Source organism: Echeneis naucrates, chromosome 5, assembly GCF_900963305.1.
Source record: "Echeneis naucrates chromosome 5, fEcheNa1.1, whole genome shotgun sequence".
Taxonomy (NCBI): Eukaryota; Metazoa; Chordata; class Actinopteri; order Carangiformes; family Echeneidae; genus Echeneis; species Echeneis naucrates.
This window is the reverse complement of record NC_042515.1, coordinates 1,100,855-1,114,419: the sequence shown is the minus strand read 5'-3', so window position 1 is coordinate 1,114,419 and position 13,565 is coordinate 1,100,855. Positions and strand designations below refer to the sequence as shown.

Below are 13,565 nucleotides of genomic sequence, written 5' to 3'. Positions count from 1 at the left end.
TTTCTTTGGATTTTTTTTTTTTTTTTTTTTTTTTGTGGTGTTATAATGTCCGAGCAGCCCCTGAACGTAGCTCCGGTTCGGTGCGCCCTCTGGTGGTCTGATGCGGAACGACGGCAGCTGGCGGTTATTTCAGGTCTGCTGCAGCAGCATCAGAGACCCGGACCGGTACCAGGACCAGGACCGGGACCAGGACCAGGACACTGCAGACAGCAGCCCCGACAGGCGGCCATGAGCTCCGGGTCTCCCTGATCAGGATCCGGCTCCACATCCAGAAACCCGACAGACCCAGATCCAGATCCAGGAGGACGGACACCGAACACTGCAGCAGACATGCCGGTTCTGATCCACATCAGTCTGATCGGTGAGTGTGTTCATTTCAGCTCAACACAAACACACACACACATTTCAAAATAAGAGCACAGGGGCTTCGTTTGGCTTGGTTTCGTGTTTTTCTTTTTAGAAAATCCAGTCCAGAAAAATGAAAGAGTTCGAAAACAGGACGGTCAGATGAGTGTTCGAGTCCCCACTGAGTCCAGTGCTGCAGCAGCAGTGATGTTGTGTTCGTGTTGTGTTTGTGAACAGTGATGTTGTGAATCAGGGTGGAACCAGCGCTGCATTCAGGGACCTGCTTTTTCCTTTTTCATGAAGCGTTCAGGTTAAATTCTGAAAGTGGATTCACAGACAGGCACCGTGTGGGAGGAACACACACTGCGGTGTCTGACACACACACACACACACACACTGCCAGGCATCTAAAATAATTTTCCTCCATCATCACAGCGTTTTTCTGCATTGTCATTAAAATCGGCTCTTCGATGGTTCAGACTTGTACAACCTTAAAAAACTTCCTTGTTTCAGATCAACTGTTCAAAAAAATCTGAAACAAACAACAAACATTACAATACAACAGAAAAACAACAAACCTTCAAATGACAGAAACAGGACGGTCAGTTATCAAATCAGAGCAGCATTGAGTTTTTTTATTTACATGTCAGAAAAGGGTGAAGATTTGCTGTTAAAGTTGTTTTTTTTTTCTGTTTGCTGTCTTTTTTTATAGATATAATAAAAATAATTCATCCCAACAGCTGCACAATGGTTGAGTGCGTTAGTGCCTCTGAAGTTGTGTTGTTCTGGTGTGTTTTTGTGAGTCTGTCTGCGTCTGCAGACTCCTCGTTCATGAGGACGTATTTGATGTTTTAAAGATAAAACAGGGACGACCTTCCTGCAGCATGAGGGGGATTTGGTGGATTTAGGGTCCCAGCCTAAGCTGATCTGGGGTGTTAAAGCATGAAGAACATATTGTACCCAAAATGAGGAAAAGAAGCTGAACCATCAGATTTTACTGTGAAATGAAACTGAGGATTTTCAGTGATTTTCTAAATGTCAACTTTATTTTAATGAGCAGACGAGACGTCGAAAACATTCAACATCTGTCCAAATATTCACGTAAAACAACGACTGAAAATGAGAAGCAGGATGTTTGTTAATGACTCAGAAATGCAGCTAACGTTGCTGTCAGTTTTTATTTCTGCTCTCTATCAGAAGGGAAGTTTCCATTAGAAGGTTAATCTGTTTCACATGTTTGATGAGCCATCACAAAAATGTTTGAAACCCAGAATGTGGTTTTTCCTTCAGCTGCTTTCACCTCTGACCGATAAAAATGGACCCCCTCCTCTCTGCACACATTGTGTGGGTTTTTGTGGGTCTGCTCTGAGGTTCGTTGTGGTGTGATGACCTTTGGAGGGCACCCCCCACAGCAGCAGCTCCGTCCGTCCGGCTGGCTGCAGACAGAAACCTGAACCTGCAACCATTCATGAACATCAGGGGCCTGTGAGGGCGGTCAGACTGTACTGAAGTCTATGGGAAAATGTCCCTCCTCCTCCCTGATGAGTTTCTGGTCTCGACATGAAATACGACATGATGTTCATTTAGAGGGAAAGGGGAGGGGCTGGGGGGCGGGGCTACAGCTAACCCTAACCCTAACCCGACTGCTACTGACAGACTGAACCATCCAATCAGGAGCAGAGCAGGTCAGATTCACCTTCTCCTTTAAATCGGGTTTCTGCCGGTAAAGAAATCTAAAATGGTTGATGACTAAACTTCAGACTGGAGCTTCAAAATGGCGGCTCTCAAACTGATGTGTGATGTCATGGCAGGCTGACGCCCGCAGTCCTCCTGTCCTCCTTTATCTGTCCTCCTGTATCTGTCCTCCTGTATCTGTCCTACTGTACCTTGTCCTCCTCTATCTGTCCTCCTTCTGTATCTGTCCTCCTGTACCTTGTCCTCCTTTATCTGTCCTCCTCCTGTATCTGTCCTCCTGTATCTGTCCTCCTGTATCTGTCCTCCTGTACCTTGTCCTCCTTTATCTGTCCTCCTCCTGTATCTGTCCTCCTGTATCTGTCCTCCTGTACCTTGTCCTCCTCTATCTGTCCTCCTGTACCTGTCCTCCTGTACCTTGTCCTCCTCTATCTGTCCTCCTTCTGTATCTGTCCTCCTGTATCTGTCCTCCTCCTGTATCTGTCCTCCTGTACCTTGTCCTCCTTTATCTGTCCTCCTCCTGTATCTGTCCTCCTGTACCTTGTCCTCCTTTATCTGTCCTCCTCCTGTATCTGTCCTACTGTACCTTGTCCTCCTCTATCTGTCCTCCTTCTGTATCTGTCCTCCTGTACCTTGTCCTCCTTTATCTGTCCTCCTCCTGTATCTGTCCTCCTGTACCTTGTCCTCCTTTATCTGTCCTCCTCCTGTATCTGTCCTCCTGTATCTGTCCTCCTGTATCTGTCCTCCTGTACCTTGTCCTCCTGTATCTGTCCTCCTGTATCTGTCCTCCTGTACCTTGTCCTCCTCTATCTGTCCTCCTTCTGTATCTGTCCTCCTGTACCTTGTCCTCCTTTATCTGTCCTCCTCCTGTATCTGTCCTCCTCCTGTATCTGTCCTCCTGTATCTGTCCTCCTGTACCTTGTCCTCCTCTATCTGTCCTCCTTCTGTATCTGTCCTCCTGTACCTTGTCCTCCTTTATCTGTCCTCCTCCTGTATCTGTCCTCCTCCTGTATCTGTCCTCCTGTACCTTGTCCTCCTTTATCTGTCCTCCTCCTGTATCTGTCCTCCTCCTGTATCTGTCCTACTGTTCCTTGTCCTCCTCTATCTGTCCTCCTGTATCTGTCCTCCTTCTGTATCTGTCCTCCTGTATCTGTCCTCCTGTATCTGGTATCTGTCCTCCTGTATCTGTCCTCCTGTACCTTGTCCTCCTCTATCTGTCCTCCTTCTGTATCTGTCCTCCTGTATCTTGTCCTCCTGTATCTGGTATCTGTCCCTCCTGTATCTGTCCTCCTGTATCTGGTATCTGTCCTCCTGTATCTGTCCTCCTGTATCTGTCCTCCTGTATCTGTCCTCCTGTACCTTGTCCTCCTCTATCTGTCCTCCTGTATCTGTCCTCCTGTACCTTGTCCTCCTTTATCTGTCCTCCTCCTGTATCTGTCCTACTGTTCCTTGTCCTCCTCTATCTGTCCTCCTGTACCTTGTCCTCCTTTATCTGTCCTCCTGTATCTGTCCTCCTCCTGTATCTGTCCTCCTGTATCTGTCCTCCTCTATCTGTCCTCCTGTACCTTGTCCTCCTTTATCTGTCCTCCTGTACCTTGTCCTCCTGTATCTGTCCTCCTGTATCTGTCCTCCTCCTGTATGTGTCCTCCTTTATCTGTCCTCCTGTATCTGTCCTCCTTTATCTGTCCTCCTGTACCTTGTCCTCCTCTATCTGTCCTCCTGTACCTTGTCCTCCTTTATCTGTCCTCCTGTATCTGTCCTCCTCTATCTGTCCTCCTGTACCTTGTCCTCCTTTATCTGTCCTCCTGTATCTGTCCTCCTGTACCTTGTCCTCCTGTATCTGTCCTCCTGTATCTGTCCTCCTCCTGTATCTGTCCTCTTGTATCTGTCCTCCTGTATCTGTCCTCCTTTATCTGTCCTCCTGTATCTGTCCTCCTGTATCTTGTCCTCCTGTATCTGTCCTCCTGTATCTGTCCTCCTCCTGTATCTGTCCTCCTCCTGTGTCTGTCCTCCTGTATCTTGTCCTCCTTGATCTGTCCTCCTGTATCTGTCCTCCTGTATCTTGTCCTCCTGTATCTGTCCTCCTGTACCTTGTCCTCCTTTATCTGTCCTCCTGTATCTGTCCTCCTGTATCTGTCCTCCTTTATCTGTCCTCCTTTATCTGTCCTCCTGTATCTGTCCTCCTGTATCTGTCCTCCTGTATCTGTCCTCCTCCTGTATCTGTCCTCCTGTATCTGTCCTCCTCCTGTATCTGTCCTCCTGTATCTGTCCTCCTGTATCTTGTCCTCCTGTATCTGTCCTCCTGTACCTTGTCCTCCTTTATCTGTCCTCCTGTATCTGTCCTCCTGTATCTGTCCTCCTGTATCTGTCCTCCTGTATCTGTCCTCCTGTACCTGTCCTCCTGTACCTTGTCCTCCTTTATCTGTCCTCCTGTATCTGTCCTCCTGTATCTGTCCTCCTCCTGTATCTGTCCTCCTGTATCTGTCCTCCTGTACCTGTCCTCCTGTACCTTGTCCTCCTTTATCTGTCCTCCTGTATCTGTCCTCCTCTATCTGTCCTCCTGTACCTTGTCCTCCTTTATCTGTCCTCCTGTATCTGTCCTCCTGTACCTTGTCCTCCTGTATCTGTCCTCCTGTATCTGTCCTCCTCCTGTATGTGTCCTCCTTTATCTGTCCTCCTGTATCTGTCCTCCTTTATCTGTCCTCCTGTATCTGTCCTCCTGTATCTGTCCTCCTTTATCTGTCCTCCTGTATCTGTCCTCCTGTATCTTGTCCTCCTGTATCTGTCCTCCTGTATCTGTCCTCCTCCTGTATCTGTCCTCCTCCTGTATCTGTCCTCCTGTATCTTGTCCTCCTTTATCTGTCCTCCTGTATCTGTCCTCCTGTATCTGTCCTCCTGTATCTTGTCCTCCTGTATCTGTCCTCCTGTATCTGTCCTCCTCCTGTATCTGTCCTCCTCCTGTGTCTGTCCTCCTGTATCTTGTCCTCCTTGATCTGTCCTCCTGTATCTGTCCTCCTGTATCTGTCCTCCTGTATCTGTCCTCCTTTATCTGTCCTCCTCCTGTATCTGTCCTCCTTTATCTGTCCTCCTGTATCTGTCCTCCTGTATCTGTCCTCCTCCTGTATCTGTCCTCCTGTATCTGTCCTCCTGTACCTGTCCTCCTGTACCTGTCCTCCTTTATCTGTCCTCCTGTATCTGTCCTCCTGTATCTGTCCTCCTCCTGTACCTTGTCCTCCTGTATCTGTCCTCCTCCTGTATCTGTCCTCCTGTATCTGTCCTCCTGTATCTGTCCTCCTGTACCTGTCCTCCTGTACCTTGTCCTCCTTTATCTGTCCTCCTGTATCTGTCCTCCTGTATCTGTCCTCCTTTATCTGTCCTCCTGTATCTGTCCTCCTGTATCTGTCCTCCTCCTGTATCTGTCCTCCTGTATCTGTCCTCCTCCTGTATCTGTCCTCCTGTATCTGTCCTCCTCCTGTACCTTGTCCTCCTTTATCTGTCCTCCTGTATCTGTCCTCCTGTACCTTGTCCTCCTGTATCTGTCCTCCTGTATCTGTCCTCCTCCTGTATCTGTCCTCCTCCTGTATCTGTCCTCCTGTATCTGTCCTCCTTTATCTGTCCTCCTGTATCTGTCCTCCTGTATCTGTCCTCCTTTATCTGTCCTCCTTTATCTGTCCTCCTGTATCTGTCCTCCTGTACCTTGTCCTCCTTTATCTGTCCTCCTGTATCTGTCCTCCTGTACCTTGTCCTCCTGTATCTGTCCTCCTCCTGTATCTGTCCTCCTGTACCTTGTCCTCCTGTACCTTGTCCTCCTGTATCTGTCCTCCTGTATCTGTCCTCCTGTATCTGTCCTCCTCCTGTACCTTGTCCTCCTTTATCTGTCCTCCTGTATCTGTCCTCCTCCTGTATCTGTCCTCCTGTATCTGTCCTCCTCCTGTACCTTGTCCTCCTGTATCTGTCCTCCTGTATCTGTCCTCCTTCAGTTCTGCTGGCTCGGCCGGTCCTCCACAGAGAGGACGTTTGATGCTGCTGGTTTTTTCGACAGTGCGTTCTTTTTAAAGGTGAACTTTCTGTCCCAGCAGATCGTCATGTTGTGATTTAATCAGCTCATGACTTTAATTAAAGCTCTTGACTTTCTGTGTTTTTCTATCTTTAGTTTTTTGAACTATTCGAGCTTCGCTCTTTGTGAGCCGCCATTTTGAAGCTTCCAGTTTGATATTTTTCTTTCAGCCATTTTGGTTTTTGAAACCAGAAGAAGCCAAATTAGGAGGAGGATGTGGACGGACCTGATCTGGACTCTGGCCTGTTTCTGCAGCTCTGTTTGTTTTGGGCTTTTTTTTTGTTGGCTCATTGTGACTCCTCAGACTTGACCCGGTTCTGGGCAGGAGAAGGTGCTGGACTTGTTTAGCAGCGAAGGTTTTGGGGTTCAGAGGACAGAAACTGAAACAGGCTCTCGTGTTTCAGGCTTATTGGGTCTGATCAGATAATCTGCTCAGTCAGCTCTGAGGTCAGACAGCCATCTGTGGGCCCAGACAGAGTGCACCATGGGATACGGGCCAACGGCGTCCAGTCATCCTCCTTCTGTTACGTCCTACGTGATGTTCAGCAAATCTGGAGGGATTATGGGATATTGTGTTTTTTTAACAGCCAGAAGAGCATGAATATTATGAATAAAAAAAAAAGATTGATGTCATGCTCACATTTTTCCCATCTACGTTCACACAGCATGACCAAAATATTCAGAGACGGCTGCAGAAGAGTCGGCAGGATTATGATTTCTTCATAAAACATTTGGATAGTTATAAAATTTAACATGAAGTCAGACATGAAAAACGTCTCATTACAACGTTTGGTTGCCAGGTTGGGGAAAAAACATTGATATACAAAGCATCAGTAAATGTTTTCTTAGGCTTTATGAGGTCTGCATGAAGAAATGTGAATGCAGCTGTGAGTGAGTGAGTGAGTGAGTGAGTGAGTGAGTGAGTGAGTGAGTGAGTGAGTGAGTGAATGAGTGAGTGAGTGAATGAGTGAGTGAGTGAGTGAATGAGTGAGTGAGTGAGTGAGTGAATTAATGAATGAAGGAGTGAATTAATGAATGAATGAGTGAATTAATGAATGAAGGAGTGAATTAATGAGTGAAGGAGTGAATTAATGAATGAAGGAGTGAATTAATGAATGAAGGAGTGAATTAATGAATGAATGAGTGAATTAATGAATGAAGGAGTGAATTAATGAATGAAGGAGTGAATTAATGAGTGAATGAGTGAATTAATGAATGAAGGAGTGAATTAATGAATGAATGAGTGAATTAATGAATGAAGGAGTGAATTAATGAATGAATGAGTGAATGAGTGAATTAATGAATGAATGAGTGAATTAATGAATGAAGGAGTGAATTAATGAGTGAAGGAGTGAATTAATGAATGAATGAGTGAATTAATGAATGAAGGAGTGAATTAATGAATGAATGAGTGAATTAATGAGTGAATGAGTGAATTAATGAATGAAGGAGTGAATTAATGAATGAAGGAGTGAGTTTGACAGACGGCTGTGAGACTGCTGCAGCTGTGGAGACGTCAGAGTTTTACCAGGAAACGAATGACTCAACTGTTGAAGGCAGACAGACTTCTGTCTTCAGACCAGACGAACCGAGCTGCAGTGTGTTTCCCTGTTTTTGTTGTTGTTGTTGGTTTATTGGTAACAAACGTTTTTGTTTCATTCATTCAGTCTCTGGAGGTTTCACGTTGACAGTCGAGTGTTTCTGCTCTCCCTCCTGCAGCTCTTGTTGCCAGCTGTGACGCCTCCAGACTGGCTTTGTCTCAGCGGGTCATTCCTGTCCGTCCTGCTGCTGAGCGTCAGTTCCAGGAAGGAAGCCCAGCCCTGCCTCACTTCATCCAGGAATCAGTCAGGACCAAGCGCAGCTCGGTCCACGAGTTGGTGCGAGCCCAGCCGCACCTGGTGCACGACATGGGCCGGCCCGAGGTTCTCTCCCGTTCCCAGGCCCAGACCAACGCCTCTCAGTCAAACCCGCCGTCCCCCGTCAGTCAGGACAGACCCAGGACCGCCCCCGCCGCTGACCAAAACCTGGATGTGGAGGAGGAGATGGAGGTGAGGGTCAGTTTAAAGGCGGTAAAGTGAACGAGCAGAGATGTTCGCCACATCAGAGCATGACGAAGGAGAAACCATCCGTAGAAATCGAACAGTCATAGAAGGATATTCCCGACACGTCAGTAAATCAGTGTTGGAATTTAGAGTGTGCTCGTCGTTGTCTCAGTCTGTCCAATCGTCTCAGTCTGTCCAATCGTTTTAGTCTGTCCAACTACCTCAGTCTGTCCAATCGTTTTAGTCTGTCCAGTCGTCTCAGTCTGTCCAGTCGTCTCAGTCTGTCCAACTATCTCAGTCTGTCCAGTCGTTTTAGTCTGTCCAACTATCTCAGTCTGTCCAATCGTCTCAGTCTGTCCAACTATCTCAGTCTGTCCAGTCGTCTCAGTCTGTCCAATCGTTTTAGTCTGTCCAACTATCTCAGTCTGTCCAGTTGTCTCAGTCTGTTCAACTATCTCAGTCTGTCCAATCGTCTCAGTCTGTCCAATCGTTTCAGTCTGTCCAACTATCTCAGTCTGTCCAACTATCTCAGTCTGTCCAATCGTTTCAGTCTGTCCAACTATCTCAGTCTGTCCAATCGTCTCAGTCTGTCCAATCGTTTTAGTCTGTCCAGTCGTCTCAGTCTGTCCAGTCGTCTCAGTCTGTCCAACTATCTCAGTCTGTCCAGTCGTTTTAGTCTGTCCAACTATCTCAGTCTGTCCAGTCGTCTCAGTCTGTCCAACTATCTCAGTCTGTCCAGTCGTCTCAGTCTGTCCAACTATCTCAGTCTGTCCAGTCGTTTTAGTCTGTCCAACTATCTCAGTCTGTCCAATCGTCTCAGTTTGTCCAACCATCTCAGTCTGTCCAATCGTCTCAGTCTGTCCAATCGTCTCAGTTTGTCCAACTATCTCAGTCTGTCCAATCGTCTCAGTTTGTCCAACTATCTCAGTCTGTCCAATTGTCTCAGTCTGTCCAATCGTCTCAGTTTGTCCAACTATCTCAGTCTGTCCAATCGTCTCAGTCTGTCCAACTATCTCAGTCTGTCCAATCGTCTCAGTCTGTCCAATTGTTTTAGTCTGTCCAACTATCTCAGTCTGTCCAATTGTCTCAGTCTGTCCAATTGTCTCTCTGATTTCAGCGTATGGTTCATCTGGTGACTCCCCAGGACTCCGCCCGATACGTCAGCGACCCGGAGACGGAGCTCTTTAATAGGCCAGGAGCTGGCGATGCCTCCCAGGAGGCCTCAGGCTTCTATGGGACAGACATGGAGGACAGAGAGAGGAGAGGAGGAGACGAGGAGGAGGAGGAGAGGAAGGGAGGGAGGGACGATCCAGACGCCTTGGAGGCCAATCGCACTACGCCGGATCTGGACGCTCTGATTGGTTAGTGGCAATGATTTTCCTGACAGAGCCATCACACAGATGTGTTTCTGATGTGTGTCTTTGTGTCTCACAGGTTACAGCCCGTTTTTTCACCCCTCCAGCTCTGAGCAGCGCGGCAGTACACCCCCCCCGGCCGAGGTGCCTGACTCTGGGCTGCAGGAGCATCGTGCTCCTCCCGTCCTGGAGGTGAGGACGGAGCGCTTCATCTGACTCAGAAATCAGTTTGTCCAGAATGTTTTTTTAATCCTCAGATATAACCAAAATAACACTTCTGTTCTTCCGGCTGTAAACTGAGAACAGGAGACTCTGAACTGTCCGTCTTCTGATATTCAGATTGTCCAGCAGCGTCAGAAACTTCCTCACACAAAAATCAATAAATTACTGAAGAAAAGAGTAACGAGCAGGAACACAGTCAGCTGCAGTTGGACTGTAATTGGATTATAATGAATCAGATTTCATCCGGACTGAAGTTTGAGTCTGAACATTTCTCATCATTCCTGCTACAAACAAACACAAAAACACAAAAATATCCTGTTTAGTGACGTGCCTCCTTTTCACCTGCAGCTCCATAGAAATGCATAAAGCTTTTACTGTGTTTGAAGGTGAAGCGGAGTTATTATGGGATGGATTTGGATGTGACCTGATTACCTGTCGTTCAGGTGGGGCCCACAGAGAGAGAGCTGTTGGAGGCTGAGGCGGAGGAAGACGCTCAGTCCAGCGGATACGGACTCCTTCACTCCTCCATCATGACGGTCAGAACAACTTCTTCTGCTGCGGATGGAGGCGACGCCGCAGGGACCGCCACCCCGGAGACCGACACCGGCACCGACTTTGGGCTGCTGGGAAGTTACACCAAAGGTATTTTAAATTCACAAGTCTGGGGCTTGTTGGTGTTTTTGGTGCATTTTGTTAACTTTAGCTTTTGTCAAGTTTGACCTTGTTGTGTGTCACTGCAGATGAGACAGAGGATGAAGGTCGCCGGAGGGAGGAGGAGGAGGAGGACGCTGGACTAGCCCACACAGGTGAATTCAGCCAGAACCCGACCGTCCCAGAGATCGGCATGGCTCCCAGCAGAGAGCCTCTGCAGCCCAGCGTGGAGGGAAACGACGCGCAACACAAACTGAAAGGTGAGTTGGCGGCGATGGGAACGGTTGGCGTCACGCTCAGATGAATCACGTCACTGTAAACAGATTCTCCTGCTGCAGAGACGGAGGGACAGAGGACAAGACACGTCGTCCCTCTCACCACAGAGCCCCCCCCGACCAGCTTCACCTGGGATGGGCTGGAGAAGACCTCACCCCTGCCGGCTCACAGGTCAAAGGTCGGCAGCGGCCGCGGGGTGACAGGGGCGGTCCCACCGGCCAGCGACGTTGACGAGCTGCTGCAGGCGCAGCAGGTACAGTAAGAGCTGAGAGGACAGACGTCCTCCTCACAGTCCGACCGTAGTTACAGCTGTTTTCTCTCAGGTGGTGTGTGTCGACTGGAGCGAACTGACCGGACGAGGATACATCGTCCTCAACCTGATGCACAACTTCAACTGTGTAAGTACAAAGAAATGAAAAGGGCTGCGTTAACAGCTGCTCACTGAGCATCCAGTGGGGCAAGACAGCGAGTCCTCGGTCCTTTAACAGACTGGAGCTTTCTTAACTGTGTGTGTGAACACAGGAAGAGTTTCGTGTCAATCATGGCGTTCGCTTGCTGAAGATCATGGAAGAAGTATTTGCTCGCAGAATGAACAGCCCTGAGGGATCATGGGTACTCTACCTCAGCAAGCCGACACACCAGCAACACCAGCTGCTGATGAACGTGGCGTCTGAACAGGGTGAACACACACACGCTCTCTCACAGTAAAACTCTGGGTGGATTTCAGGTGTAACTGTGTAAATTGCTGCCCTCTGTTGTGTCTTGCAGGCGTGATCACGACCAAGGAGGTGCTGATGATGCTGGGACAGATCAGGAAGAGTCTGAATAAGGTCACAGCCGCTTTCTCCTCTTCTCTGATATAAGCTTTCCATAATAATCACAAATATTTGGTTTTATTGAACAAAGACACAAAAGACAAACACACAGACACATAAATAAAAAATGAACAACAGCATCAACTGGAAATACAAAAACGTATAAAAACTAGGTTCATACTAAGAGAAAAAGGTTGAACCAGCTGATGATCTGAGGTCTAATTGGTCTTAATGATGTCATGAGGAAATGTGATGTGTGTGTGTTTGTGCGCCACCTCAGGTCGGTATCCAGAACTACAGCGCAGCCAGCAGCTGTCAGTCTCGGCCCAGTCAAACACGCAGCGACTACGGGAAGCTGTTTGTGGTCCTGGTGATCATCGGCTCCGTGTGCATGGTCATCATCACATCTGGATTCATCTACATCTGCTGGCAGAGACGGCTGCCTGCGACCAAGACCACGGTTGGTGACGACGCGTCTCTAAAAAACATGACCTAACTTCAGGAACAAACCAAAAGTCACTGAGCTCCAGTCCGGTTCGTCTGAAAAGAATAAATATGAATTTAAATGTGATCTCCGAGCAGAGTGAGCCGGATCAGATGACTCTGATCTTAAAGATTTGATTCGATGCATCTGTTGTCATTTGAATCATGAATCAGGACACACTTTTCGTTGTACTGGACTGCAGTCAGTCAGACTGGTGGGGGCAGGTGGTTTCGAAGGACTGCACAATATAGAGCTTTACTCCTTTTAGCTCTCTACATCGACTGATGGATCAGCTGTCAGAGGAAGTTTATGCTTCAGCATCTTTCCACAGGAAGAGAAGCTGCTGTTCTGATGTGGAGGTTAATGGGTGATCGATAAATACCTCCAAAGTTTTATCAGCCAATCAGCAGTGAGCTGTTATCTGTTAGGAGTCACACTCATTGCCCTGTGTGTGCTGTCTGACCTGGCTGACCTGTGGTGGAGCCGGAGGAGGCCAAACATAGAGCTAAAAGAGAACTGGGCTGTAACTTCTGTCGTCTAATAAAAGGGGATTGTTTTTACTTCGCCTTGCAGTTTCGTGCCGAGGAGCTTCACTTCGTGGAAAACGGTTGCCACGACAACCCCATGCTGGACGTGACCAACGACCCCCAACCCGAAATGCAGGAGAAGAAGCCGAGCACCAACGGGCTGGCCGGGGGCGGAGGAGAGGGGGGCAGGGAGGACGGCAGTCGCTGGCAGGTGATAGGATGATCTGAGTGGATGTGTGTGTGTCTGTGTGTGCGTTCTCAGTAACAGTGTAAGGCCTCGTCTCATTTTGTCTTTTCAGGTGTTTGTGAATCAAGCTGCGACTGAAGAGGAGGAAGAGGAGCAGGACACACATCTCTGATGGACGAAGAGGTGAAAGGTCACGGGTGATGGGCATCTAATGGAGGTTAAGTGGACGAAGGAGAAGATGGCAGAATGTTTTCAGGAGATGGGAAGAGGTTACACCTGAGTGACAGATGCATTGTCCAATCAGAGTCGAGCTGGGGTTGAGGAGGGGGAGGAGTCACTGCTATCATTTTAGATGGCAGGGTAAACATCATATACGTGAATCCATGAGAAGACAATAGATTTACTGCTAATGTGTCACCCATTTTATCAAGGCCCAGAAAATGTCACTCCATAAACACACCTGTTAGCGTGCCTTATGCTTTTAGCTTTTAGCAACGTGGCTAAACAAGACAATTCGAATATGAGACAAATCAAAGCATAAAGCAGCTTTTGTTCCACATTAAAAGCTTGAATGTAAAGCAGTGAAGCTGATTTTGGTCCTGACTGGAGCAGGAGCCTAAAAGAATCCTGGTGGTCAGTGGTTTTTACCCCAATGACTCCTCCTCATCTTTCCAACAGGAAGCTTGGCCTGTAGCAAGTTTTGGCACTTTATGAAATCCTTTTGGAAATCGTGACTATCGTTGTTAAAATGCTGCATCATGTTAAATGTATTACATAAAGTGATTGAAATATCTCTATTTTGCTTATAGGAATGGTTGTACCTGCTGAGGCTGTTTGCCGCAAATCTACAACAAGTCATGTGATCAATATACTTACGTGCTGTTTGCCTAATATGCTTTTTTTTCCGCTAGT

The 13,565-nt window shown here is 47.8% G+C and overlaps 1 protein-coding gene across 1 annotated transcript; it reads left to right on the top strand.

The window, feature by feature from the left end:
• Positions 1-330: 330 nt before the first annotated feature.
• LOC115043715 (podocalyxin-like protein 2) lies at positions 331-12,825 on the top strand. Its single transcript, XM_029502378.1, is given in 12 exon segments — positions 331-361; positions 7,814-8,142; positions 9,254-9,392; positions 9,571-9,683; positions 10,157-10,355; positions 10,454-10,893; positions 10,964-11,038; positions 11,163-11,319; positions 11,409-11,470; positions 11,736-11,915; positions 12,513-12,677; positions 12,766-12,825. Coding segments are annotated over 12 exon segments (1,950 nt in total).
• The last annotated feature ends 740 nt before the right edge of the window (positions 12,826-13,565 follow it).